This window comes from Apiospora marii (genome assembly GCF_038362585.1).
Source record: "Apiospora marii strain CBS 49790 chromosome Unknown utg000004l_segment0_segment0, whole genome shotgun sequence".
NCBI lineage: Eukaryota > Fungi > Ascomycota > Sordariomycetes > Amphisphaeriales > Apiosporaceae > Apiospora > Apiospora marii.
The window spans coordinates 3,046,653-3,074,345 of NW_027117375.1; the positions used below are offsets into that span (position 1 = coordinate 3,046,653).

At 54.6% G+C, this 27,693-nt stretch overlaps 9 protein-coding genes across 9 annotated transcripts; 8 read left to right on the plus strand and 1 right to left on the minus strand.

The window, feature by feature from the left end:
- Positions 1-1,335: 1,335 nt before the first annotated feature.
- Positions 1,336-4,501, plus strand: PG985_006896 (uncharacterized protein; the record flags this gene model as incomplete). Its single annotated transcript, XM_066826665.1, has 6 exons — positions 1,336-1,486; positions 1,588-1,817; positions 1,887-2,195; positions 2,246-2,641; positions 2,700-3,797; positions 3,854-4,501. 6 exons carry the CDS (start codon positions 1,336-1,338, stop codon positions 4,499-4,501), a joined length of 2,832 nt encoding a protein of 943 aa, XP_066686272.1.
- An 841-nt stretch (positions 4,502-5,342) lies between these two features.
- PG985_006897 (Succinate dehydrogenase (quinone)) lies at positions 5,343-7,658 on the plus strand (the record flags this gene model as incomplete). The annotated part of the gene is made up of 6 exons (XM_066826666.1): positions 5,343-5,387; positions 5,505-5,559; positions 5,628-5,701; positions 5,772-6,100; positions 6,157-7,380; positions 7,439-7,658. 6 exons carry the CDS (start codon positions 5,343-5,345, stop codon positions 7,656-7,658), a joined length of 1,947 nt encoding a protein of 648 aa, XP_066686273.1.
- Positions 7,659-10,281: 2,623 nt separating this feature from the next.
- Positions 10,282-12,459, plus strand: PG985_006898 (homeobox domain-containing protein; the record flags this gene model as incomplete). The annotated part of the gene is made up of 4 exons (XM_066826667.1): positions 10,282-10,505; positions 10,592-10,703; positions 10,774-11,237; positions 11,295-12,459. 4 exons carry the CDS (start codon positions 10,282-10,284, stop codon positions 12,457-12,459), a joined length of 1,965 nt encoding a protein of 654 aa, XP_066686274.1.
- Positions 12,460-13,576: 1,117 nt separating this feature from the next.
- PG985_006899 (uncharacterized protein) lies at positions 13,577-14,764 on the plus strand (the record flags this gene model as incomplete). Its single annotated transcript, XM_066826668.1, has 1 exon — positions 13,577-14,764. The coding sequence occupies one exon, from the start codon at positions 13,577-13,579 to the stop codon at positions 14,762-14,764; it is 1,188 nt and encodes a 395-aa protein (XP_066686275.1).
- A 521-nt stretch (positions 14,765-15,285) lies between these two features.
- PG985_006900 (uncharacterized protein) lies at positions 15,286-15,936 on the minus strand (the record flags this gene model as incomplete). The annotated part of the gene is made up of 1 exon (XM_066826669.1): positions 15,286-15,936. The coding sequence occupies one exon, from the start codon at positions 15,934-15,936 to the stop codon at positions 15,286-15,288; it is 651 nt and encodes a 216-aa protein (XP_066686276.1).
- Positions 15,937-17,811: 1,875 nt separating this feature from the next.
- On the plus strand, positions 17,812-18,534 carry PG985_006901 (cytidine deaminase-like protein; the record flags this gene model as incomplete). The annotated part of the gene is made up of 3 exons (XM_066826670.1): positions 17,812-18,179; positions 18,307-18,388; positions 18,466-18,534. 3 exons carry the CDS (start codon positions 17,812-17,814, stop codon positions 18,532-18,534), a joined length of 519 nt encoding a protein of 172 aa, XP_066686277.1.
- A 1,184-nt stretch (positions 18,535-19,718) lies between these two features.
- On the plus strand, positions 19,719-21,893 carry PG985_006902 (uncharacterized protein; the record flags this gene model as incomplete). Its single annotated transcript, XM_066826671.1, has 1 exon — positions 19,719-21,893. The coding sequence occupies one exon, from the start codon at positions 19,719-19,721 to the stop codon at positions 21,891-21,893; it is 2,175 nt and encodes a 724-aa protein (XP_066686278.1).
- A 734-nt stretch (positions 21,894-22,627) lies between these two features.
- Positions 22,628-23,975, plus strand: PG985_006903 (uncharacterized protein; the record flags this gene model as incomplete). Its single annotated transcript, XM_066826672.1, has 2 exons — positions 22,628-22,715; positions 22,789-23,975. 2 exons carry the CDS (start codon positions 22,628-22,630, stop codon positions 23,973-23,975), a joined length of 1,275 nt encoding a protein of 424 aa, XP_066686279.1.
- Positions 23,976-25,589: 1,614 nt separating this feature from the next.
- Positions 25,590-27,535, plus strand: PG985_006904 (beta-lactamase 2; the record flags this gene model as incomplete). Its single annotated transcript, XM_066826673.1, has 3 exons — positions 25,590-26,130; positions 26,217-26,610; positions 26,674-27,535. 3 exons carry the CDS (start codon positions 25,590-25,592, stop codon positions 27,533-27,535), a joined length of 1,797 nt encoding a protein of 598 aa, XP_066686280.1.
- Between the last annotated feature and the right edge of the window lie 158 nt (positions 27,536-27,693).

Below are 27,693 nucleotides of genomic sequence, written 5' to 3' on the forward strand. Positions count from 1 at the left end.
GGCGGCAGTGCAATGTCGGCGGGAAAACTACTGCCTGTTTCTGTGCAATGGGCGCGTATCGTTATTACCTTTTACATCTGCCATCGATCGAGGCGAACTAGCACTGATGCTAGGCAGGTAGGCATCCCTCTCTACGTTGGTTGTTTCTCCACGTTCTCGGGGTAGGTAATTCAAGTTTCCCATGCCCAACTTCCGGATACGTAGGTAAGTACAAACAATCTTGAAATAACAAGAATGGAGCATAAAGCTCATTGATTGAAGGTGCATGTTACAAATGAGTAAACAAGAGGTAGAAACCCATCTGCTTCCTCCTTCGTACCCAAAACGGCGTCCGCGGCACCGCCTGGCCCTGTCCCATTTTTGCTGCAACGAGGTCTTTTGAATGAACCTTCCAGCAGGTACTTTTGCTGTGGTATCGATGGTTGTTGGTAAGGCGCCCTGAGACTCAGCTGGCCCACTTGCAGACGACTTGGGCCATGTTTTGAAACGGGCGACATCATCCCTGGTCACGACGCATAGCTACTTGCTCTTACTCACAGCAGACACGCGTCGCCATCTTGGTTCCAAATCTGACCAAGTGACAAGTGACCCCAACAACCCGCCAAGGAGCCAAGAGTGAGTAGAGGTGACTCATGCTCGTCGGCATCAACTTTTCAGTGGTTTGTGCCGTGACAGTCCATGATTCCCAGGTCTAGTGGACGAATTGGCCAAGCCACGCCGCCGAAAGCGGCTCTACGGCACTGGATTTCCAGGATGATTGGGCGCTAAAAGCAGTCATTTTCTATCCCACGCTGTGCCATGGTGGCTCAACAGCCCTTTAATGGGGGGGTACCCTGCCTCTGCGCGCCCAAGGCATGCGAGGAGCATTTGAGTTCGTTAATATAAGCAAACTCGACATCGCCTCGAAGCGACAGGTCGATTCTTTGCCCTTCATTCTTCTCGGGTTCCCCATTTTCAGTGCCATATATCGCTTCCCTGAGCTCTTGTGCCTGGCAGATCGGCTCTATTCAATCTGAAGGGAAGTTGTCATTGGGTGTGCATTGTAAGTAAGTTTGAAGGGTCGAGGAGATCGATCAGCAGTAGATACCCCGCCATCTCCGGCCAGCTCTGATCTTGGGGAGAGACTAAAACGCTGTACCTTGCTAGGACGTCACCAACGTATGCGAAGCAAAGCCACACACCACCACCCCTTACCGATACGGCACCACTGCAAGTCCAGACGGCAGCTGCCATATGCCCTTTTTGCACCGGGCTTAGATACCCGCGTCTGCCTCGGCCAGCCACTGCTGTAAATTTTCCCACTTCTTCTGCTTTATCCACACGTCGCCTTCGATCATGTCTTCTGCGAACGGTACATCGCCGGCGGGCGTCCCGCCTGCGCAACCAGACACTGCGCCAGCACCTCCTGTTGAGAAGACCACACGGACACAGAGTGCCCACTCGATACCGCCGCCCGGCCAGACGCTGACAGGAAAGCAAGAGCATTGTACGTGGGAAGCGACCAAGAAACAGAGGCCAACTCTTGAAGCCGAACGTTGTGAATCGCATAGAACATGGGCTGACGAAATTGACCCCACGACCGTATAGATCTCAAGAGGGAACTCATCTCAGAGCAGGTTGCCTGGGAAATCAACGAACTCAACTCGCCTACCGCCCTGCGCCGCTTTGGTGCACCTTTCAGCTCGCCTCTTGGAGAGGTATCGCCCCTCGATTCCGAGCTTCCGATCTTGCGGTACATATTCGTGCATCATGTCCGCGAGTTCCCTTTTCTGGACAAGGCAAAGGAGAAGGAGTTCTGGCAGGACAAGTTGCAAGTGGTAGGTCGAGCATTCCTCGGACTTTACAACGAAATGGTGCAGGGCTAATCATGTGTGTCTATGTGCTAGTTTCTCGAGTCGTTTGCGAGCAAGAACATTTCGTCTTCCGAAGACCGACTGGAGGAGACGAAACGTCGCAAGCTCGCTTTAAAATGCAGAAAGGTGGTCGAGCTGATGATGGTGTCCGGTGTGCGTACAGCCTCGGGCTTCGAGGAGCGAATAAGGTTCGCCGAGATGGAGATCGTGGACCGTGATGCCATCGACACTGGCATGCTGAATACGCTGCCGGAAGGCAATTACGTCAATGGGTGGGATGTGAACGTCGCCGGCGTGCGTATCACTTCGGTCAAGCGAAAAATCAGGTCGCATAAGCATGCTGTACGTTCGAAAGCCAGCCATCATAAGGACTCGCAACTGACTACCAGTAGGAATTCTTACTCCGTGTGAAAAGGAAATCGGAGCTCGAGCATTTCATCGGGAGGCGATACGGTGATTTCGGCCGGTTGCACAAGCAGCTGCGAATCGAGCTACCTGGAAAGGTGCTGCCCCCGGTGCCCAAGAAGAATAAAACGGATACAGCAGCATCGTCCCTCTTGGGGCGCATGACTGATGGTGGCGGCGACTCTGATGCGTCCTCACTCTCTTCTGTATCGACGATGCAAGCTACCGGTGAATCTGGTGGCCTCAGGGATTCCATGAGGAATCTTACCGTACGCGATCATCGCCGCAACCTGTCCGCAGCATCGTTAGGGAGATCCTCACGATCTTCTCCTCGGCCTAGCACGGACGGGGCAGCGAGCCCAGTACCAAGTCCAAAGACTGCGGTAAGTACTGTATTCATTCAACTTTCAGATATGCACAGCAGACGGCTGATGATTACAGAATGCAATCTTGTGGCGTGAAAACCAAAGGATCTCCCTGAGGGCATTCCTGCGGTCTTTGTTACACGATCCCCAGATAGCCCAGACCAAGGCGATGCAGGAGTTTTTGACTCGTGATCCCATGACTCCTACTGACGATGACGTTTATGATATCATGCGTCGCAAAGCCGTCGACGAGAAACGGGTGGAGGAGCAAAAGCAGTTCTACGAGATCGCCAGGAAGCGAGCTGCCGAACTGGATGTCTACATGGAACAATTCCGACAAGACATTGTCGAAAGAAATGGTCTTACGATGCTTTTCCAAGAAATCAAGGACAAGGAGACCATCCAGGATCTGAGCTTACAGTACCAGAAGTTTGCCGAGTGGCTTCGTATCGAAGTTGCTGCAACGGTATATCATCTGTTCCTTGCGGAGGACAACTCGCCTGAGCTGTTCGCGCAAATGAAGCGGATTCATTCTTTGATTCCTTATACTCTTTTGAAGAACGCTATCAGGATCGCAAATCCTGCCGCTGTCATGGCCAGTGTTCTCGATCTTTTCCTGGCACAGCCATTCGGAAGTCGGTCACTAATGCAGCGAATTTTCGCGGCTGCGCTGAACGATGGCCTTCGCCAGTCCCAGAGGAATATTGACGCAGTTGCCGCTAAGATAGGAGATGACGTGTTCGTAAAGAAGCTGAAAGCGTTCACGGACGCAGACGAACCGGTGAAGCTTTCGATCCGGGAGGAAGCTATTGCGGATGATGTTGATCTTATTGTGGCTGTATTGCGCTCGGAGTTGATAGAGCCTCCGCTTACCCCCGAACAGATTGGGAAACTCTACAACGCATACGTCGCGTTCAACAATGCCGTCGAGAATGTTGATGAGGAGCTTAAGCAAGGAGCACAGCTGTTCTCGTACCTGAAGCAACTGCTCAAGCTGTACACGCGGCAACGCGACAAGGCTATGATGCTTCATATGATCGAGGAACCAGTTACCCTGCAGCTACTACGGGACCTGTTCACGATATTTTACGAGCCGCTCGTCCGCGTCTACAAGTCTGCCAATGTCTATAACAGCATTACGGACTTCTCTGTATTCATGGATGACATGATCCAAGTAAGTACACATGCCCAGTATAGTTTATTCCGTCGCACTCTTAACAAATCACCTAGGTTGTCGAGAAATGTCGAGAGGAGGATACCTCAGCGGATCCAAATCAAACAGTGCAGGCATTCATTGACCTTTGCCAACGGCACGAGCATAACTTCTACAAGTTTGTGCACGAGGTCCACACTCATGATAACGGTCTTTTCACGCAGCTTATGGGATGGATAGAGGGCATTCTGGAGTTTTTGCGGAAAGGGCCTTCGGGTGGCTTACTGGACGTGAATGCCTTGTTTGAGGGCGGTGTTACGACCGGCAAGGTGGACAAGGAGAAGGCCATTGCAGAGGTCAACAACCTAATCGCATGGCAAGAAGCTCGCAAGAAGTGGCACCACGACAAGACACGGCAGAAAATGGCAGCAGAGGGCCAAGTGAGTGTGGACGCACTGCCTGGGGTAGCGAGCATGCAAGCCAGTGACTTTGGGATCAACAACATGGACTTGGAAGTTATGGGCTACGACGAAGATTCAGAGGACTCGGCCGAGGAGGAGCTACAAGACGAGCTCGACCCTATTGAGGCCGAGCGAAGACGCAGGGCCAAGAAGCAAGACCGGCTTAGACGTAATGCGGGAGAGCCGGTCAAGCCTGAGGTCAGCGAGGTGCATCATCTGAAGGAGAACTTCCTGCAAATGCTCCGGCAGGTGCTTGCGAACTAGCGAGCAGGGTCCTGTACTGGTTGTTTCGTATAGTCAGATATATCATGGGCCTGCGGAAAAGGAGGCCGGGTCGGACAGGGAGGTCGAAGCATACTCGTTTTACTATATACCATTATATCGCATACATCGGTATGTCATGGAGAATCAAGCACTTGTTAACTGGTTGAGAATGTACATCTGGCCATGGCGACCGCGACGAACTACATGCCGAAGAATCTTGTAAGCTACTTCATTGTGTGCTGTTGGTGGTGATGATCAGCTACGTATTGGGCCACGACGCTGTGGGCATGCTCCAATCCCAGGTAAGATACACGGCATTGCTGAATGGTCCACTAGTAAACATGCCGATGCGATCGATGCAGAGGACTTGGCTCTCTAGAGATGCAGATCTGGTCCGTCAAGGCCAACGTGAAGGCACGTGCATGAGAGTATGTGGCATGAGGGAGGAGCATTTAATCGGGACGAATGTGGTCGGCATAATGTGGGCCCCCCGCTTAGCCGAGGATGGAAGCAGGCAAGTCGTGATTGGAAATTTAATAGGCCGCTTCCCATTGGCCAAGTCCCCAGTTTCCCCAAACGACCCGAGAGCTTTCAGCACTGCGAGGCCAAAAGTTGGAGGCATCATCACTTTTTCCCTCCCTTTGAACACTTGATTTCGATCTGATCTTGCCCATTTCGGATATCGGAACTTGCAGGACAAGAGCCTCAATTCCGTCTGATCCCTCGCGTGGTGCAACCTCTCTTTGACATCTCCCCTCTGCCATCTCCCTCGGTCTCTTTTGTCTCGCACACACACAAATACACACATCGCTTCACCACCAGTCCTGTTGTGTTGTTCAACATGGCTTCTAGAATGGCGATGAGGAGATTGACTCCCGGGTCTGCCGTAAGTTTCCACTCTTTCTGACTGCATTCTTACACCTTTGCCTGCCCTCGCCCAATGGCCAGGCAATTATGCCGTGTCGTAGAAACCCCGCTGCTAACTCATTGCTGGGCATTGTAGTTCTCACGAACCGCAAAGTTGCAGGCCAGGACCTTCTCGTCGACGCGACCCGTTTGTACGCACACTTATCCACCCGGAAAACTTATGTGACGGGACTCGACGACTAATCCGCTGTGTTCCTAGCTCAAATCTTTGCCAACCAACCTCTGAGGGCAAAGGAAGCCTCGGCTCATGTTAGCAGCAAATACCCCGTCATCGTAAGTCGGCCGCGAGACCCTGGATTGGAAATATTTAGGGGATTTTGTCGTTGACAAGAGCGCACTTTAGGACCACCATTACGATGCTCTCGTCGTTGGTGCTGGTGGATCTGGTCTTCGCGCCGCCTTCGGTCTTGCCGAGGCCGGCTTCAACACTGCCTGCATATCGAAGCTGTTCCCCACGAGAAGTCACACAGTCGCCGCCCAGGGCGGTATCAATGCTGCGTTAGGCAACATGCACGAGGACGACTGGAGATGGCATATGTACGATACCGTCAAGGGTTCGGATTGGCTCGGCGACCAGGATGCGATTCACTACATGACCCGAGAGGCCCCCGCCTCCATCATCGAGCTCGAGAACTACGGTTGTCCTTTCTCGCGAACCGAGGATGGCAAGATGTTGGTACCTCCTTTCGCATGATCAGGAATGTGGACAAGGCTGACAATTGCATCAGTTACCAGCGTGCTTTCGGTGGTCAATCGCAGAAGTACGGCAAGGGTGGCCAAGCCTACCGATGCTGTGCTGCTGCTGACCGCACTGGTCACGCCCTCCTGCATACCCTCTACGGACAGTCCCTGCGACACAACACCAACTACTTCATCGAGTTCTTCGCTATCGATCTGATCATGGAGGACGGTGAATGCCGCGGTGTGCTGGCTTACAACCAAGAAGATGGTACCCTGCACCGTTTCTTGGCCCAGAACACCGTTCTGGCTACCGGTGGATACGGCCGTGCTTACTTCAGCTGCACGTCGGCCCACACTTGCACCGGTGACGGTATGGCTATGGTCGCTCGTGCTGGTCTTCCCAACCAGGATCTCGAATTCGTTCAGTTCCACCCGACTGGCATCTACGGAGCTGGTTGCCTGATTACCGAGGGCTCTCGTGGTGAGGGTGGTTACCTGCTGAACTCGGAGGGCGAGCGATTCATGGAGCGTTATGCTCCCACTGCCAAGGATCTGGCGTCTCGTGACGTTGTCTCGCGTTCCATGACTCTGGAAATCCGTGATGGACGTGGTGTTGGCCCCGAGAAGGACCACGTCTACCTTCAGCTGAGCCATCTTCCCGCCGAGGTGCTCGCTGAGCGTCTGCCTGGTATCTCTGAGACAGCCGCCATTTTCGCTGGTGTCGACGTCACCAAGCAGCCTATTCCCGTGCTTCCCACTGTCCATTACAACATGGGTGGTATTCCCACGCGATACACCGGTGAGGTTCTTACCGTTGACGAGAGCGGTAACGACAAGGTTGTCCCTGGTCTGTTTGCTTGTGGTGAGGCTGCCTGTGTCTCCGTCCACGGTGCCAACCGACTGGGTGCCAACTCTCTGCTCGATCTCGTCGTCTTTGGCCGTGCTGTTTCGCACACGATTCGGGACAACTTCACTCCTGGTGCTGCTCAGAAGCCGCTCAGCGCTGATGCCGGTGCCGAGTCTATCGAGGTCCTGGACCAAATCCGCACTTCGGAGGGTCCCAAGAGCACTGCTGAGATTCGTCTCGCCATGCAGAAGACCATGCAGACCGATGTCAGCGTTTTCCGAACTCAGGAGAGTTTGGACGAGGGTGTTAAGAAGATCCATGAGGTCGACAACATGTTCCCTCAGGTTGGTATCAAGGACCGCAGCATGATTTGGAACTCGGACCTGGTCGAGACCCTTGAGCTGCGAAACTTGCTCACTTGCGCGTAAGTACTCATCTGGCTGTTATATATATGAAGCCAATGCTAATGTTTATTATTGCAGATCCCAAACCACGATTGCTGCCGCCAACCGCAAGGAGTCCCGCGGTGCTCACGCCCGCGAGGACTTCCCCGAGCGTGATGACGAGAACTGGATGAAGCACACTCTGACATGGCAGAAGAACCCCCATGGCAAGGTCGATCTCGGCTACCGACGTGTGATTGGCACCACGCTGGACGAGAACGAGTGCAAGGCTGTGCCGCCTTTCAAGCGTACCTACTAAAGTACTTTGGTAGTGGAACGACTAGTGTTGAACGTGACACTTGTGTAGACTTGTAATGAGTACGGTAATGCCAGAGATGTGGTATGGACAGACAGACATTATTATATCCTGGGGGCATGGAGGAGGGGAGGGGTAGAAGTGACGGAGAAAGCTTTGGCGAACTTATCTAGTTTCAGCCGCTGATCATTGTATCCTAGGCTTGCTTTTTTCATGGCGCATCTTGTACATACCTACAGACGAATGCATCTGCACTTTTCGGTTTGACGACATTTCTTACGTTTTGGATATGTGCTGCACGTCTCTCGAGTGCAAGTCCCGTAAGGCTTTGGCCACCTCTATACCTTCGTACATCTTTATAACTGTCCCAAGCATGGAGGCATGACATAGAATCAAAGGGCTTAGAGATTTGGCATATCTAAATCTAGATTGGTCCCATCTAGATCTGTACTGGCTGTTTATTTTCCTTACCGTCTCATGGCGGCAGTCTGTGTTGCCCACAGCTCTCCTGTCAGCTTAGGATCCGTGAACAGCGTGGTTGTCATTGATCACCAAAGGTGGGTTTGGAGTCGTGTGCAAGGTTGATATCCAGCCTGGTCATATGGCGCCGGCGGATATCAAGAGCCTCGAGGGAACACCACCAGCTCTTTGTACGAGGCCAACCTGTGGGGCAACGCGCCCAATCCTAAGATGTCAGGTAGTAATGCGTATTGCACCATAATATCTGGCTCTCGCATCTCTCTACGGAGTGCCACCACGGTTAACGGCAACTTGAGAACTGTGTCGCCCACCTCATTGTGGGACAGCAAGTGCAGCTTTCCCCCCAGCAGCACGGAGCACTGATCTGGCGCGCGCAGACCGGAGACGCGTCGAGGGAGGAGCCAGGGCAGGGCTATCCAACCAACCCCTTGTGCATCGTATCGTGATTTGGTGGGGAGTTGGTTCCGTCATGTAGCGGCCAAGAGACATTCACAACGGCGGGACAGGTGAGGGCAACAATGAAAATTAGAAACGCGACACAACCCTGGACGAACTAGTTGGACGGTTTGTTCGTTTTTTGTTTTTTTTTTTCTTGGGGCGAGGCGGCAAGGGAGTATGATGAGGCTGTCTTGGATTTGTATTGTTTACTTGCATGGAATTGGCCAATGGACAATGCGGTATGCATCACTGGCAAATATGGGAGAGGACTCGACCTTGTGCACTTGCATGTTATTGATTTAATATAAAGTGCGTCTGTTTTTGAGGGGCAATGACCGTCCGTGTTGTTGAAGATGACAGTTGGTAGTGTTTGCATTGCATTAGTTATGTAGCATCGATCTTAGCCATGGCCATGTTCATGTCAGTACCATGACATCAATGGCCAGCCAATCGAAGGGCGGCGAATAACACCGACTGCTATTACTACTACCTACTACTATCAGTTAGTATGGAGAGAGACACGCTTGTACACTAGATCGTTACAACATGGTAGATAACCTTAATGTCAACAACACTCTCAGCACCCCTGTCGGTGGCCAAAATAGATTTAGCCGTTGAACGCGTCTTATCGATCAGCCCCAGGTTCAGGTTCAATGCCCACCCAGCAAGGAGTAATAAGGTATGTCTTCGATGCGAAAAAGCAAGTCTAGTATTGGGAGTGGCTGGCATTCTTTGGATCTTCGTGTTTCTCCTTAGGCCGGCAGGTTGTAGATTAGACATATGCAGTGAGGTTGGAGGTTGGGATCGCGTGTTGGCTTTCCGGGGCAACAGCAGCGAGAATGTTTGGTATACTTCCTAATCCGGAGCGGGCCTGACCAATGGACGCGCCTGCTTGGGGTACTTTATTTGTGCAAATCAATTTTCAATAGACCAGGCCGGATGGGGTTAGGCGTGAGACAGCTTAATTGCATCTTTTCCATGCGGCGGACTGGAGACGCGACTTGGTGACGGACAGGGGTCTTTTCTAGCGAGAGCGAGTGGGCGGGGACGACCCATGCCATGCTTTTCCCACCCAAGCACGCCGCTCACTCATCATTCACTGTCTGCTATGAGACACAAGACGCGATTGATTTTATTACACATGCTGCCCGGACGAGTGACTTGATCGATCGATTGATATTCGTATTGATTGGCGCTGCACGAATCTCCTTCTGCCTCTCTGCCTGCCCTGCCCTGCTCTGCTCTGTTCTGCCTCTGTTTCGGGTATTCCAATTTCAAGGGAGTCGCGATACGTATTGGAAGTAAAGTTTCGATACGTTACGCTTCACGAGGAGCCTTAGCGTGCTATATCCAGTTAATACCCTCACCGCGGCCCATCTTGCTTTACATCCCTCACCCTCACCCTCACTCACCTTCAAACCTTTACGTCTCTTCTCCCTCTCTTGCCTCTTACCTGCTCTCGACGTCACAACGAGAGGACCATTCAATTGGTCTTGCTACGGCTACAGACACAAAGCCCCCCGCGGCGTCTAACATTCGTTTTGACTGGCATCCCGTCTTATACGTGCCTATCTACTGGCGGCGTACCTGCGACACGAATCGTCACGACACGTCTTGCACGTCACTCCTTCGGCCATTTGGGCTATAGTATGCACTTATAGACCCGACTACTAGCTATCGTCAGCATTCACGCCACACACCCTATACCATGTCCTCCCTTCACCAAACCTCCCCCGGTCCGTCCCCGACCACCAGCGTCCACGCGGGGCTCGAGGAACGCCGGGAGAGCCAAGACGCGAGTTTCCAGAGCAGCATGAGCGATCCGGATTCGTCTGCCCTGTCTTTCGAGACTTCATTCCACATGGAGTCGGGCTATCCTGTACCGCGCCCCGAAAATGAGAGGCATCCCAAGGGAAAGCGGAAGAGGACGACGTGCGTACCTAACTTTTCGGGTCGAGTACCTATATCAGCTTCTGGTGCGGCTTTTGACTAATGCCCCGTGTTTCTCCCATGTGTAGTGCCCAAGACAAGACCATCCTCGAAAACGCGTACAGCACGAACCCCAAGCCCGATAAAGCAGCGCGTCTGGATATCGTCAATCGCGTCACGCTGAATGAGAAAGAAGTCCAGGTTAGTCTAGGACTGTACAACTTGATCGGCAAAGGTTTTTCGGTTGTCTGATATATCCTCGCTATTCTAGATTTGGTTTCAGAACCGTCGCCAAAACGACAGACGGAAGTCGCGCCCGTTATCTCCACAAGAGATCGCGGCGCTGCGGTATGGGGGGCCCATCGCTGGCCTAGCAAACGATTCGCTGTCTTTCGGGAATGCTCCCAGTATGGCCGACGATAGCTTCGACACGCGTCCGGCCGAGTTGGACCAACGGGCTCCGAGCCCTGCGAGTGTAGGAACTATGCACTCGTTCCGACTATCGCCCTCGGCTGCGAAGCCCAGCGCAACGGAGCATTCGAACCCAGAAAGACGGGCCTCGGAGTCGGGTGTTTCACCCCCACACTCCATCTTCGCCGTTAAACCAAAGGAGGGTGCTCAAAGTTTCTCGCAGTCCCTACCGAACTCTGTGGGATATCTATCCAATAGGTGGAACACAAGCGCCTCTTTCTCATCTCCCTCTACGCTTGACCGGCCTGGCGAGGAGTCCTTCAGGTAGGTGTTCCTGTCTTTCATTAGCCCATTGCAAAGCTCGACTGACATGTACATTAGAATTGATTCCTTCCCGCCATCAACCGGGTCCACGGTGGATAACTCTCCAGCTTCCATCCTGCCTCCGCCTTCGTCCTCCTCTCAGTTCCGCCTCTCCTTGTCGCTTGAGGGCAAGGCAGAGTTGGTATCATCCCAACCTTCTCCGCCAAGGCCGACCCAAGCTCACATGCCTTCCGACGCGACGAAGCTGCCCCCGGTCCGCGCGCCCCGTATCCTGCAGCGGAGCCGGACCTCTTTGCCAGGCATTACGCTGCCTCCCATTTCCACGCTGACCGCCAGCTTACCGGCTCAGCTCGCCCGCGGCCGCTCACGTGATGTCCATGCTTGGGAGTCTTGCTGTGATGCCGAGACGCGGGATGAACTGACGCAGCAGGCAGAGAACGAGTCTTCAGGGTCGGCCGTCGCGGCGATCTCTCTTCTGCGCTCCAGCAGTCAGACATCAGGTGGTCTCAGCAGTCTGCTCAATGCCGTCGCGCAGGCAGCCAATGGCTCTGTACAGCCCAATCCGGGCAAACGCAACGCGCCACCGAGCCGACGCAGCTCGATATCTAAGAAGCCGAAATTGGGCCGGACTAGCAGTAGTATTGCGCGGAACCAGAGCTTGCCTCCTTCTCAAGATACACCACAGCCTCTGACTGATTCCCTGGACAAGCCTGAAAGAGCTGTGACGGAGGACGTTGAGACCGAGAAAAAGAGTGCTGACAAGCCTGGCTTGGCTGTCGTCTTGTCTCCTGGGGCAGACTCGGACAAGGAGAATTGGAGCCCCGATGAAGACGGAAACCCCAACCGTCGGCGCCACCCCTTACCACCCCCGACGCCAACTAAAGAGCAGACTATGGCCCAGGCGGTACTGGGAAATGCCCGACGTGTCGGACGAGTCCTGGGCGAGCAAGGACCCAATGCTGCCAATAAGCGGTCCTTCCTGGGTAACCGCGCTAATACGGCTCCCGCGCCGCGCCTGCGGGGTGGCAAGGCGGGACTGGAGACATCCATGTCGATCTTTGAAGACGAAAACGGCCAAAAGAAACTTCCTTCAGGAAAAGCGGGCAAGGGAGATGAGGAGGTGGACCGCTTCATGATGCGAGGCCAAGTCAGCCCTAGTAAGAGACCAGATATGGACTGCGTCGCAGGGCTGTTGTCACTCAGCCAAGGCGCCTGGCGGTGACGGGCAGGGGAGCAAACAAAAAAGTAAAACAGGAGTGTAAAGAAAACAATGGTCGGCGGCTCTTCACCCGACCCTGGGCAAGGCGCTCATGAAACCGGAGTTCTGGATGGTTCCATGGTGGTCATCATGTAAAAGCGTGTATTTTTGGGGGGCGCTGTAGGAATATAATCGGGGTGTCTTCACAAGCTGGCCTCGGCCATCTTGCCGTGGGTGAATGGCCCACAACTCTCGCGACAATCCACGAATGGATATTGGGAGAGTGTATATATACACACTTTTTTCTGTGTACCAGAGGTGCTGTTACTTGTTTGGGCTTATTGTCAGATATGCAGAAGTTTTCTAGAAGCCGACATGGCTTGCTCAGGGACGATGTGGTGTGCGATATCGAATTGCAGATATAGCATGATGTTGGATAAGGCGTTGCTGTTGGTCGGGAGTATTCAGGGGTCGATGTCGGATTTGCTGGCCCCTTTCGGAGGCAAGTACATAATGAACTGAAGATGTCCTTGCTACCTTGATCTCGTAGGGTCTTACCAATTTCAGGTTCAGAGGCCAAATATGGCAAACCAGTTGTGACTTTATGTATTATGATTTGCTCATAATGGCTTGTTTTTGTTCCAAGCTGGACATTAAGTTCCGGGGCGTAAAATGATATACATTCAACCTTAGATAGTATCCATATATGACCATTAGTTGGCAGAGGAATAGGGAAAATGTACCTGACTAAGTGCAATGGTAGGAGCCCACGTGGACTGGGTAGTAGCGGGCCCGCCACAAGCAAGGTCCAATCCGACACTGACTTGGGCTCTCAGCACCTGACACACACACGCACACTCTCTCTTCCTACTTCGTGCTACTTACTTCTCATCTTGAGTCGGGTGGTCAGGCCGTGGAAGTTGGAACACAGCACATCTCAGCTCTTCATCTCTTCACATTCGCCCAGTTTGGATTTTTTTTTTTTTTCTTTCGCCTCCTCCAAGAGCTGGATAGATGTTTGTAGCCAAGATCTAAGTACTTGAGGATAATATTCTTCCGCTAATCGTGAACCGCAAACGTCGAGTTGAGAGCTGCTCCAACAATACCGAATCCACATATTGGACTTGCGGGTGAGATGGACATGTTTCACACGCCCCAGAGCAGCACTGCCGCCATTGTCGCAACAACGGTTGTGACCACGGTGGCATGCCTCTCTCTTTTCCGATACTCGCTGTACCCCCACCGGAAGCAAATCCTGCCGGGGCCACTTACTACGTCGCTGCCTTATCTCACCAAGGACGAGATCAAAGACCTTCCGTATCAGCCTGATCACTTCCCCGGCGCCCGCGATGTAGAAACCCCGTACGGCAATATCCGGGTCTACGAGTTCGGCCCCGAAGACGGCCGCAAGGTGCTCTTCATCCACGGCATCAGCACCTCGTGCATGACGCTGTCCGAGATCGCCAACGGCATCGCCGCCAAGGGCTGCCGCGTCATGCTGTTCGACCTGTTCGGCCGCGGCTTTACCGACGGCGTTGGCGATTTGCCCTTCGACACGCGCCTCTTCGTGTCGCAGGTGCTGCTGGTCCTGGCCTCAAGCCCGCTCGCCTGGACCGGAGATGACGCCATGCACCTCGTCGGCTACTCGCTCGGCGGCGGCATCGCCCTCAACTTCGCCGCCACCTTCCCCCGCATGGTGGCCTCGCTCGTGCTCCTCGCGCCCACGGGCGTCATCCGCTCCGAGAACTTTGGCCGCCTGAGCCGCCTCATCTTCACGTCGGGCATCGTCCCCGAGGCCATCCTCGAGCGCCTGACCAAGCGCCGCCTGCGCACCCCGATCGGCGCCTCGGTGGCCAAGAAGCGCAGGATGTCCATGGACGACGGCACCGCGCTCGACGTGTCGTCGAGCAAGCCCCTCCACGCGGACTCGCTCACCGACACGGCCACCCAGGAGGTCGTCGACCCCAACGAGGATACGGTCGACAGCGTGCACCCCTTCGAGGCCCGGATCGCGGCCTACGTGCACTGGATGCTGCGGGCGCACTCGGGCTTCGTGCCGGCATTCATGTCGACGGTGCGCGTCGGCCCCCTCATGGCCGAGCACGACTACTGGCGCAAGCTGGCGCGCGTGCGCAAGTCCAGGACCACGGCCTTCATCCTGGCCCGCCACGACGAGCTCATCCAGAAGGACGACTACCGCGAGGACGCCCTGCCGCTCGTCGGCGGCGAGGAACACGTCTTTTGGCGCGTCGTGCCGGGCGGCCACAACTTTCCCTTTACGCATCCCAAGGAGGCACTGGAGGCCATCTTTGAGTTCTGGGGGTGGTGATTTGTTGGATAAGAGAGGGGAATATCGATTGGATAGAGATTGGCACGCATGCCAAATATTGTTTTCAAGCGAGAGAAATTCACTACCGCAGGGGGAATCGAAGATTCGGCGCTGGGCTTGGATTATGATGATACCCCAAGATGGGACTACAGAACAGGGGCAATACTGGCGATTCGGCTACATTAAGCATTCCACGGTTCAGAGCTGGCACATAGACATAGACATAGTTATCTGGTTGTTTAGAAGTACTTGGTTTTACGACTGCAGCACATGCTGTGGCCCCCCATAGCGTGATTTAATTACGTATAAAACCAACAACTTCGTCCAGGTGAAATTTGAACTGAATATATTAAGGATCATAGATAGCATTATATCATAGTACACCAACCACAATTAAACCTAAACGCCGTCCGCTTGCCTTTGTAGGTCATCCGACATGCATAAGCATAGGTATAGGCAAGCGCATTCGGGAAACGCACTCGCTCGCTGCCCGCGTCCCTTTTTCCCTATCCTACCGCCGTTTAATGGTCCATGGCGTCCCGGCCGTTCAGCAGGATGACGCAGGTACTGATGGCGCAGACGTCGTCAAGCTGGTCGCCCTCGAGGGCGAGGACGGCGTCCTTGCCGAAGCCGAAGGCGCAGACGCTGCCGATCTTGACGCGCTTCTGGTTGAGGCACTTGTACAGGGTGCCGAACTGGGTCGACATGTCCCAGAAGTAGGGGATGGAGTGGCGGACGAAGCACTCGTGCTTGTTCTCGGAGCCGGCCTCGACGGGGCAGATCTCGAGCGGGTGGCGGCTGTGCTCCTTGTCGGCGAAGCGGACGCACGAGCTGTCGAAGGACACGAACGTCATGCTGAGCTCGCAGATCTTCTCACCCTTCTCGCCGTCCACCAGGGTCTTGATGGTGCGCATCATCTCGCCGCACGACGTGATGTTGTACAGGGGCTTCTCCTCGTCCTCCTCGGCCTTCTTGGCGGCGTTGTCCACGTCCCGCAGGAACGACTGCGAAAAGTCCCGCCACCGCGACTTCTTGACCTTCTTCGTCATGTCCAGGATCGAGGCCGTCTTCTTGAAGTGGACAGCCCCCTTTAGGAAGTAAAATTCGTTCGGCTTAAACTCATGGTCCTCGTCGATGGGGAAATCCTCTGGGGAGAAAGGGTGCTCAGGCATGGTGGGCGTGTCGCTTATAGCCTAATAGTGATGTATCTTGGGGTGATTTTCCTGGTGTAGTCGTCGCTGGTTCGTCGCTTGGGGTATACAGACGAACTAAGAAAAATGGCAAAGTTCCTCTCGAATTATCGTATGTTTGGGGGAGAGAGAAGTCGTCGAGTAAACTACTCGACGATTTGGGTTAAAGGGTGACTTTTTTCGCAATGCCCGGACGCGTCGCCGAGGGGCAGAGGCCCAGCTATTGTGACGTCACGGTGCACTCCGGGATTCCTGTTTTCTAGTTCCTTGACGGTTCCCGGTTTCAGGGTTTCCCGACTACTACAGTACCAAGATCTCCTTACCCATATTTCACGCTGAAATAAAGGGAATCGTGTCTCGGAGCCTAACGTGACGGGCTCGTGGCATCTTCTGCGATTAGCAGTTTGGGGATAGCAGTCAAAAGCGTCCCGTTTTCGACTCACTCGACCCCTCCATGTACCCGTCGGTGACAATACTTCCAATTATGGACTTCCATTAGCAAAGTAACAAAGGACATCATGACATTTCCGGTAAGAATCAAGCGATAGAGCAGATTGGAACAGGGGGTTACCGTTACTCTGAACCTTCGCTTCAGTGAGAGCCCAAATACGGCATTGAGTTCCAACTCGAGGCATCGTGAGTAAGTACCCAGGGAGACTCCAGTCTGCGGTCATGGTGGGGTTGCCCGTTAGACTTGTGCGACGGCACCCCGCTCTGCGTAACGAATTCCGGGAGCCCGTACAGATGTCAGAATATGTCATATCACCCTCGTGCAGGGATCGGCGTACGAAAAGCAGGTACCCCAAGCAGTTGGCAGTAGCTAGCCGGGCAGCTACTACTGACTACTATAGTATGCATTCCGCTACTCACTCGACGATCCAAAGACACCTGGCCAGTTGGACAAGCTATTATTAGTATCCATCCGTTACACGGCAGTGCAATGCTTCAATATCTCCAGCGCCGGCGGAGCACAAACTTTCAGATCTGGTTGGAAATGCTGACGAATGAAAGGACGTTGCATTTGTCCTGTCAATCATTTGTTTGAGGAAGACACCTCAGCCCGCATGGCTTTGTCGCCGATCAACCTGATGATAGCGGCAACGGTCCCACTGACGCGAATGCTCTGCTAACAGTCGTCGTATTCCGCCATGAACGCCGAGGTACTGGAGACTGCATTCGGCACGACGACCACGGAAACAGCGGCTTATCAGCAAGAAGCCACAAGCAAAGTCACAACAAGTTAGCGCTTGGTCAAGACGCCAGGTCAATTTCCACCTTTGAGCCCGATATCAACATGCTCCCAGGAGTGGCACTAGATGCAGCCAAGCAAGGCCGGCGATATCTTGGATTTACTTGTAGACATGGCTACTGATGAGATCTGGTCATGAATGCCAACCTACTATATCCCGACGGTTGCCGAGCGCCTCCAAACTCATTTCGAATACTCCACCTAGCGCCTTTTGCCCCTGGAATAGTCCTGTCTGGCTAGAGAAAGGCACGAACCGAACAAGATGTTCGCGTAAAGCTGGTTCTTTGCAGTGCGTAGGTATTGGCGATAGCTTGTATGTGGCGTTTGGACGAAGAATTGAAGAATTGTGTTGCTGAAAGGTATGTACATAAGTACAGATAGCAATGGACATCAGGATGTTGATCAATAAAAGGGTGGCTGTGGAGTCTGTGGTGTCCGACCCGTCCAAACATTGATTTCTGAGCGAGCGACTTAAGGCATTCGGCATTCCAATCGCTGGCTGACTGCCCCGCATCCGGTAGGTATTTGCGCGTGATAAGCCATTACCTACCATCCATATCTACCTCTGATGCGGTGGGACTGTTTGTTTCGAAACCTCACCCTTCACCATGTCTGCTTCATACCCCGACAGATACCAAAAGTCCTCGAGCGCCAACCCGGCCGACGTCGAATCGACGTGTTCGAAGTACGGGCTCAGCAAGGCCGAATTCGAAGAACTGCATAAGGGCAGTGTCGCCGCCAAGGCCACGGCCTACTGCCCCTATAGCCAGTTTCGCGTCGGCGCGACCATCCTCGCCGGCGACGGAGCCTTCATCAGCGGCGCCAATGTCGAGAATGCCGCATACCCCGTAGGCACCTGTGCAGAGCGAGTGGCCTTTGGCAAGGCCGTTACTGAGGGCCACAAGGGGTTCCGGGCCGTCGCCGTCGCTACCGATATCGCGCCCCCCGCCAGCCCCTGCGGCATGTGTCGCCAGTTGTGAGTGTGCATTTTCTTGTTTAACTGGTACAGCTTGTTCAAAGATCGGCATGGTCGAGATCGACCATCTATCTACCTATCTGCATGTACCGTACGCTTGCTGATTTGCGGGACAACCCCTTGGCAGCATCCGGGAGTTTTGTGACCTGAGCACGCCTATCCTTATGTTTGACAAGAACGGTGACTACTTGGTCCAGAAATTGGAAGAGGTAAGCAGACCCGATCCGTGGCCGTGACCATCACGGTTTGTGTCCGTCTCATCCAGCTTACACGGGGTTTCTTGTAGCTTTTGCCGCTCTCGTTCGGCCCAGAGGCACTACCACCGCCTGGCGGCCGCCCAGGGGTGTCTGCATAGAACCTAACCCCTGTTCAGGGACTTGGCAAGGCCCTACCATCTAAACTTCATAGATTGCCTATCTAGATTGAGCCGACAAGGGCCACACGGTCTCGCCATGATCTACAATGATTATTGTCATGTACTTGGTAGCTTATGTATAGAACACGGGCGCAGAAGGTCTTCACGATGGCGGATATGATCTCAGCATGTAGAATAGGCAAGTTGTATAGGATACAGGCCAGCAAATGACCATATATTACCATGCCCCCATGACTGTGTTTCAGCTTTCATGCAAAGGGAACTGCTAAACAAACTTTCAGTTCCAAGTGGGCGTAAATAGAATCTTCGCCTGTTCGCCAAATTAGAGATGAGAAATATCGCGGCGGTCAGAGCCGTCCCGTTCGTCTTTCTGAACAAGGGAGCCCCCCCTTGGCCCCCTATGCTGGGCGGTTGGTTTGTGCTGCACAGGGATTTGGGCGGGATCTGGGTATCGGACAGATGGCCCGGCCAGCTCTCTAAGTACATGTAGCATTTGGGTACCGCCCTGTGTGCTTGGCCTATTGATGGATGGGGATGCATGTTTGTTTTTGTCACGGCTTACATTGACATCACTGACCGATGGCCTGATTTGGCATGTTTATCTCCGTACGACACCCCATTTGGCAGCAGTGTTATCTTGCATGCACTCGAATGTTTCATCTGCATCAGCCAGTCTGTCTGATTGGCACTCTGCTGCGCATGGGAAGTACCCTACCTAAACAGTGAGCTTGGACGGATCTTTAGCGCACGTATCCAGTAAAACCTGCCGATTAAGGACAGTCCAGAACCGCCTAATCACCCCCCAGCTGCAGTGCAGGCCATCGGTAAGGGCCAGGACCGCTTTTTTTCTAAGGATACCTCCAGCGTCTTAAATTGGTGTTGTGTTTGTTGGTCGGCACCGCGACGGCTTCTTGGCGAGACGATACTTCTCTGTCGAATTTGAAGTCTTTCCATGCACAACATATCTGGGGCGTGAACAGTCGCAGATCGGTAAAGCGCCTGGATCAAGAGCCGTCTTGCCAGAAAACGCCCATCATTCGCTACCCTTCCCCTCTGTTGTGCGATTACACGGCTTCGACAAGCATACATCACGAGCTTCAACGATTCGGCCGACGACGTACCAAGAACCGGAGTTTGGAAAAGAACAAACACGGCGGCACAAGATGGATCAGGCAGACATACCTGCGCTCCTCTCGCGCTTAGCGAGCGACGAGGACGCCGCGCGCAAAATGGCCGTTTTCAAATTGCAATCTTCCATCAACGACCCCTCGTTCGCCGACGTTTTCATATCCTCAGGCGGCCTGGTAATACTGCGGCGCCTGATCATGGGCACGGGCGGGAACACGTTGGCCTACTCGCTGCAGAGTCTGACCCGATTATTGGAGGTCGACATGGGTTGGGACATCTTCGAAGGCCCGACGGCCGGCGAGCTGGTCGAGCGCATCGTCGAGCTAATCGTCATGAACCCACTGGTCAACATTCTGCGAGGCGCCATGTCCATACTCGTCGCCCTCGTCAGCCATTCGCAGGCCCCCAGGGGCCTGTCCCGCGCCCCCGGAACCTTCGGGTTTCGCGCGCTTAAACCAGCCGTCGCCGTTTATCCGCAGTTCTTCGACCTGGTCATACAGCAACTAAACTCGGCCGACCACGCCTTGTGCGCCAACGCGCTGATGTTGATCAATTCCCTTATCAGAGATGCCGTTTCTTCGGAACCAAGCACAAACGGCCACAACAAGAACGCATCGGAGGAGTGGCCCAAGTTCATCAAGCGGCTACAGGATTTGGGCTTGATCAAGGCTGTCTACAATCTCATGCAAAGCTCGGCACTACAAGACCTGGCCCACCCGTTGCTAGAATTCCAATCTCTGACCAAGCTTCTCCTGCGGAAATGGAAGGAGGTGCGAGTGGACCTGGAGCGGCCAGAGCATAGAAGAGCTCTGAAAGGGCTACACCTAGCCAGCGCGCCGAGCCGCGACCATTACAATGGCACAGTGAACGGGGACGATGCACCCGAGGCCAGCAGCAAAAAGGGAAGCAGGAAACACAATCCAGAGAAGTGGCGACGGCTGGGTTTCGAGACCGAAAGCCCAGGAGCAGAATTCGAAGGAGCAGGTTTCCTGGGAATGATGGACTTGACAGACTACGTCCGGAAGAACGAGGACGGCTTTCAGAAGCTACTCCTGGAGCAGTCAACTCGTCCGCTTTCAGAGCGATGCCCAGTCGCGCGAGCAAGTCTATCAGTCACACAAACTCTGTACGACCAATTCGATTGCAACAAAACGGATATAGAAGATCTGAGGGGCTATCAACTGTCTGATACAAGGCACCAGGACAAGCTTTTCCGCCCACTACTCCTACAGTGGTCTAGGCTACACACAGCGGGGCTGCAGGCTTTCTTTCGGCTATGGAAGGCTACGGGCGCAGGACAAGGCGATTTTGAGAAGATTGTCGAACTCGTGCGCATACTGATGGACCAAGTGGTGGGCGGCTCAGGGAGGTCAAAGGACGTTGTGGATGTGGAGGAGGATCTCCTCGAATATGACTTGGCCAGGCTACGGGAATTACAGATGGATCTCCTAGAAATGTCCTTTGAGGAGAACTGGGGCCAGCACCTGTACCAGGTCCGAGAGGATCTGAGGAACGAGTCCCTATCGTTCGTCAAAGAACAGCGTGTAAGGTGCCTCCTGCAAGGTTCCTGGTTTTCGAAGCCAGCCCCACGCAAGGAGAGCCTGGGAGCCAACTTGCAAGCCGAACGTGCCACCCATTCGACGCCTTGGCGTTATGCCAAGCTCTCCCACAATCGTCGGTATCTCCACTACGCCGACTTCTCAATACGGAGGGAGCAAGATCCCAGTCTGGAGTCCTTGACAGAGAAGATCGACTTGAGCAAGATCAGCTCGGTGGTGTCCAACGTTTCAGTGATCAACGATGACGAAAAGAGCAATGCACAGACGGACACGTCCGGTCCCAAGACTTCGTCGGGTAGCATAAGCGGTGGGAGCACGGCAAAGACGAGCACGAAAATCACCATGTTTGGCTTCACCAGTGCAGAGGAGGCAATGCGGCCAGGTGGCGACGGGAAGGAGCAACCGTTGCTGACGCTGTACCCGCTCAACAACAGCCTTGCGTCGGAATGGCTCGATGGGATGTTGATGTTGTTGGACCAAGCGCCTTTGACGGCAGATACGACGAAGCTGGTGACGCTGGTGGGGGAATACAGCCTCAAGATCCGGCTGCTCAACGTGGGGATGGAGGCGGCGTATGGCGGGCCACCTCCTGGGGCTGGAGTGGTGCCCAGCAGGCAGGGTTTGGACGACGATTATTATTACGAGATCTAGGGTGTTTCGGGTACTCGTCTGCCTTGGAAGCATCTGTCGCGGAAGCACTCGTCTTGGAGACAGCGTGCTTGTAATACGAATAAGGAGAACTACATGGGGGCAGGAAGGGGTGCATTTTGTTGGTTTGCACTTGCGTAAAAGGATATACCCCCCAACATGATGAAAGTAAGGACAGACACAGGCTGCTGGTGGAGGATGCCGCTACCGCGCGTCGAGCCTCAGTAAAGCGTCTTTATTGTATGTTTTGTATGATTTGAGCCATGAGATCGTTACTGCCGCCTTTTTGTGTGTATGTGTGGGCAAACTGTAGTTATGGTACAGAAGATGGGTTAATAAAGAGACGACTTGATGTACTTGATTGGACTGGCCCTGGAATGAATGCAAATCCCAAATCCCATCCCCTCCCCCACTAGATTCCCGATCTTGGAGTCTTGGTTTCAGCCCTTGCTTGCTTGCTTGTTTCTCCAGGCCAACCCAACCTCCCACTTTTAGCGGCCGCGGCCCATAGTTAGCCGCTGGGACAAACGGCTGATCCCCCCCTCTCTTTCTACCTAAGTAATGTGTATCCCTTTCGCCAATCTCACCTACTTACCCGACCCGATCTTGTTCCAACAAAGGAACTCATGTCCAACAGTTGGTGCTTCTATGGTGGCCGACTGATGGTTCAGATATCTTACGCCTGAGCCCGCATTCTTCCAATTGAGACTCTGGGGCTGCTTTAACCTCTGCCAACCATGGCTCCTCCCACCATGACGTTCGGCACCAGCGCCACGCCCACCAAACAACCCCTCAACGGCTACTTTACCAAGGGTCAATGGCACTGTAAGTTGACGGCCAATGTCTGCCTCTCTATGCGAAGCTCATGAGTCCTGACGCCTGTTCTTGCAAATGAAAGGCAACTGCCAGCCGCGTCTGCCAGCTATCCAGTTCCAGGTTCAGAGACAATCAAAGAACCATGGCCGTTGGTTCTATACCTGTCAAAAACCCCGGGGGGCTCCCGAGCGCTGTGGTTTCTTCTTGTTTGCCGAGGATGCAAGGCTCCGCGAAGAGGGCGCCTTGTTCAACAACTCTAATACCGAGCCGTCGGCCACTCAGACCCCCAGCAAGCGCCTGAGGCAAACTACCCTCAGCGCTGCCGTGACACCACTTACCAAATCGGAGCGAAGAGTCGGCTCCACTCCCATCACCTCCGTGGCGGAATTGGGGAGACAGGTTGGAGTCCCCGTTGCGGGTGTCAGCAGTAGCAGTGCGACGATGCGCGCCAGCGATAAGAGCGATGGCACGGCTGCACAGGATGTGGAAACTGACAGCGAGCTGGAAGACTCCAGCGAGGATGAGCTTTCTCAAGCGGCACCGAGTACTGTGGCCGCCGGTGCTGCCGCCGCTAGCGCCAAGAGTCGGCCCCAGCTAACTCAGGCCGGTAGCACGAAGCGCAAGAGGCCCGCGGATGAGCTCGAAGAGGAGGACTTTGGCGCCTGGTCTTCGGATGAAGAGAAGCAGGTCGCTCTCATCACCGACAGCGCCTCGACACGCGGCACGGACAGCCACGGTCGCAAGCGGGACGCCTTTGCCACCCCTGCGGCGTCCAGGACGGCCAAGGGCACGGCTACAGGCCTGGCGACGCCCTCGCTCACCGACAAGCCGATCCGCCGCGTGCTATTTGCGGAGCCCGAGATCCAGGCCTCGTCGGCCAAGAGACAGCGAACGGACGAGAGCGGGTCCCTCGAGCGCCCTGCTGTCGCGACGACGCCCTCTTCGTCGCAGGAGAGCGCCACGGCGACCCCGGGCTCCCACGCCGGCGCCCTGAACGTGACGGACACGGTCATGGGGCTCCTGAAGGACCAGAGCGGCCTCGACGACGAGGTCCGGGCCGAGGTCCGGCTCGCGCTCCAGAAGTTCGAGGGCCGCGCCAAGGGGCTCGAGCGGGGCCGCGACGCCGCGCGGCAGGCCAGCAAGAAACTCGAGGAACGCATCACGAGCCAGCAGGCCCGCATCGTGGCCCTTGAGAACCAGCGACAGATGGATGCCGAGGCGCGACAGAAGATGCGATCGGGGATGATGAAGCTGTATTCCGAGGTCTGAAGCACGGAGACGACATTAACAAGAGAGGATATGAGAGGAGATTTGGGGTCTGAATGTTGTTCCTTTTGAGCGTTGGTTATGATTACGAAGTTGAGGATACCCTTTTTCGCGCATGAGAGGTTTAGGCCCGCCTCGAGTCGGGCTCAATAATACATGGTGGCAATCATTTAGCAATGCATTGGTGATAGATTTTATCTCGCAGGTTCGTGCGATGACTTGTGGTTTCTCAAAATGAATTATTTGCTCGCTTCTATATTCTTAGCTTCCCCGAAAGCCTCAGCCGCTTGTTCGTTCGCACTGGACTCTGGGTATGTCTTGGACGCATACCGCCCTTACGGAAGATGCCTCAGGAGTTGTAAGGAGGGAGTGGTCAAGGACGGTTATGCCCCATGCATTGTAGACCAGCTTGTAGATCTCCATGGCCGTTGTGAGTCCCCTTCCCCCCTTCCTCCACGTGGTGCTTTCCGGCTGTTTGCTACATCATAGCCCCGCTCGTTTCCTCTATGGCCTCACTATCTCGGCGGAAAGGTACTACATTGCATGGCTTAGCCAGTGGCTTGAGGGATACGATATACGGTGTGAAATAAACAAGTTGATTCAGCCCTTGGTTCGGCGTTGATTGCGAAACAGGCTCCTACCCGACAGTGGCGTTTCTTCCGCGAGATTTACATTCATGCGACTACTAACGTAAGGTCATTCAGACATTGCTTTTGTTTTTCGTATGCCAGGTCCAGCCACTCTGCCTGCAGGGGAGTATGCCATGCAGGGTCAGAACGTAGTTTCGGTAGGCTTCGGATTTGAAAAGCCCCTCCTCTCCTTTTCATTTTTGTGTGCTCTTACAGTGCCTATGGACGGTTCCGAATCCGTGGTTTGTGGGCTCTTGGCTATTATCCCCTTGGATATATACAACTCCAGATCGATATACTGCAGCTGGCTGTGGATAAACGTGGGCTTACCGTTTTCGGGAATTTCCCAGTTACACTGCAGCGAAGCGAACTGTTGGCTGCCGGGCTCGTATAACGCCTCCCTATACCGTACATGGGCGTGCGTACGTGCACATATATGCAGAGCTCTGCGTAGCACGGTTTGCTTCAAGCTGAATCAATCCAGTCTCACCGGTTGGTCCTGCATCATAAAAAGGTCAGAAAGTGAAATATCGAAGGATGGGGGGCATCCCGCACCACGCCTGCCTGCCCTGGTTTCCAAGGCTGGCGTGTAAGCCCGAGCAAAGAGTCTCCAAAATTGTGATCCCGCACCCCGAACGGGGATTGGTCGTCGCTGTATCTGGCATTCCCGGCAGTTTGTGCCTTGCTACCATCCTTGCTGCAACAGAAATCAGATCGCCGCCCTTTAGCCTCCCCCATGTGGCACACAAACCTCCAAGATGAAGATAGTTGGGCCTTGTGCCAATCATATCGCCGTGTTAGCATGCAAGGCATATGTAATCATCCACTAGAATCAAACCACCTGCTCAAAAGAGAAACCCTCTAGGCACAAGCACGTGATACGCATGGCCTCTGTATAAGTACTTCGGGCGAACATGACGTTGCAAGTGCTTTTCGTCATGGTCTTTCCCGACAGCGACGGGATACGTTCCAGCCCTGTCTCGTGAAAATGGGTCTCTCGAAGCGTCTTCTCACTGTCGCTACGGCATTGACTTGGACGGCTTTAAGCGGCGAGACGTTGGCTGTATCCCTCGGGCCCTGTCCACCTCTGGGCCCGGTACTTCCTGCCCCCATCAGGCCATCAGCAGACCCGGACGTCCAAGCTGCTGTCAAGTCCTTCGAGAGTAGCCTGAATGCCCTCACGGCGAACTTCAATGCCTCTGCTGTCTCAGTTGCTGTCAAATCGATCCACGAGGACCAGCCCTTCCTTAGCTTTCACTACACTCCGCCGCACTTCAACACCTCAGGCACCCACGAGGTAGATGGCGACACTGTGTATAGGATTGCTAGCATATCCAAGCTCTATACGGTTCTCGGTGTCATGCTCCTGGATGGGGTTCGAATGGACGACCCCATCACTAAATATTTGCCCCAGTTACGGGACTTGAAGCGACAGGGGGGAGAACCGGCCAACGAAATCACGACACCGGACTGGGATGAGATAACGCTGGGCTCTATAGCATCGCACCAGTCTGGTATTGGTTCTGACAGTAAGAACCGATATTCCCTTCTCACTTGCCCATGAAAACACGCAAAGGTCCATATACAGACAGACACATGGCTAACTTGGCCTAAGTGCCCCTCGATCTGGCCACCTCCCCCGGAAACTGGACGCAACTGGGACTACCCGCCCTGCCGGACAATCCTGGGCCTGGTTGCGGCGGTATTCTCCTCCTTCCGCCGTGTACTGCTTCTGAACTCTATCGCGACTTGGGCAAGCGTCATCCCGTGTATGCCCCGTTCACGTCGGTCGTGTATTCCAACGTAGGCGTAGGCATTCTCGCCCTGGTAATCGAGGCTGTATCCGGAAAGTCGTTCGATGACTATATCCAAGGCGCCATCCTGGATCCTCTTGGCCTGAATTCCACTTTTCCCAGTCGGCCGCCGAGTGACACGAAAAGGGGCTTCATCCCGGAGACGATACCTGAAATGAATTGGTGGGATGCCGATCTTGGACCCTGGTTCAGCTCGTGAGTTCAAGACGTGTATACTGTTGGTTTCTATCCCCCAGATACTGACGAGACATCGGACAGGGCCGGTGGCTTCTACACCAGTACCAACGACTTCCTGACCCTTGGCACCGCAATCCTGTCCCACAAGCTGCTCACGCCGGCGCAGACGCGCAAGTGGATGAAGCCCAAGATCGCCACCTCGTCGGCCGGCCTGATGCTGGGCGAGCCGTGGGAGATCTTCCGCGCCGACAACGTGACGGCCGACGGGCGGCTCATCGAGGTCTACACCAAGACGGGCGACATCGTGGGCTACGACGCCACCTTCTGTCTGGTGCCCGACTACGACATCGTCGTCAGCATTCTGACGGGCGGGTTCGAAGCCGGCTCGGCCGTCGTCTTCAAGCTGTGCTCCGACGCGGTCCGCGAGCTGCTGTCGGCCCTCGAAAAGGCCGGCAAGGCCGAGGCCCGCAGCTCCATGGCGGGCACGTACGCGGACCGGGCGACCAACTCGACGCTGACGCTCGCGGTGGACGAGGCCGGGCCCGGGCTGAGCGTCACGGATTGGTTCGTGCGCGGCGTCGACGTCAACCGCAACTACGTCAACTACGCCGCCTACGACGGCCGCTTCGTCGAGGACGGGCCCTACGTGCCGTCTCGGCTGTACCCCAGCGGGCTCAAGGCCACCGGCGTTGGCGGCGACAGCGAAAGCGAAAGCCACCAGGTGTCGTGGCGGGCGCACTGGGACACGGGCACGGCGCAGCAGAACGCCGAGCTCGACGGCGGCTACGTCTGGGCCGGCTTCCACTGCCTCGCCTGGGCGGACCTGGACCGGCTCATCTACAAGTTCGACGCGCTCGACGACGTGGTGGCGACCGTGGGCGCGGACGGGGTCGCGACGGGCCTGGAGCTGCGGGGGTTCCGCGTGCAGTTGAGACGAGTTTAGGGCGAGCGGGCGGGTAGATTAGGTTCCGACTTATGCCGTCTGTGCAAAGACGCCGCTGGCTTTCTTGTTTTTCTCCTCCTCCTTCTCCTCTCTCTTTGTCTTTGATTCATCTGAAGGGAGGGAGGGACTCCTTGTTATCTACGCCGTAGGACGTTTTA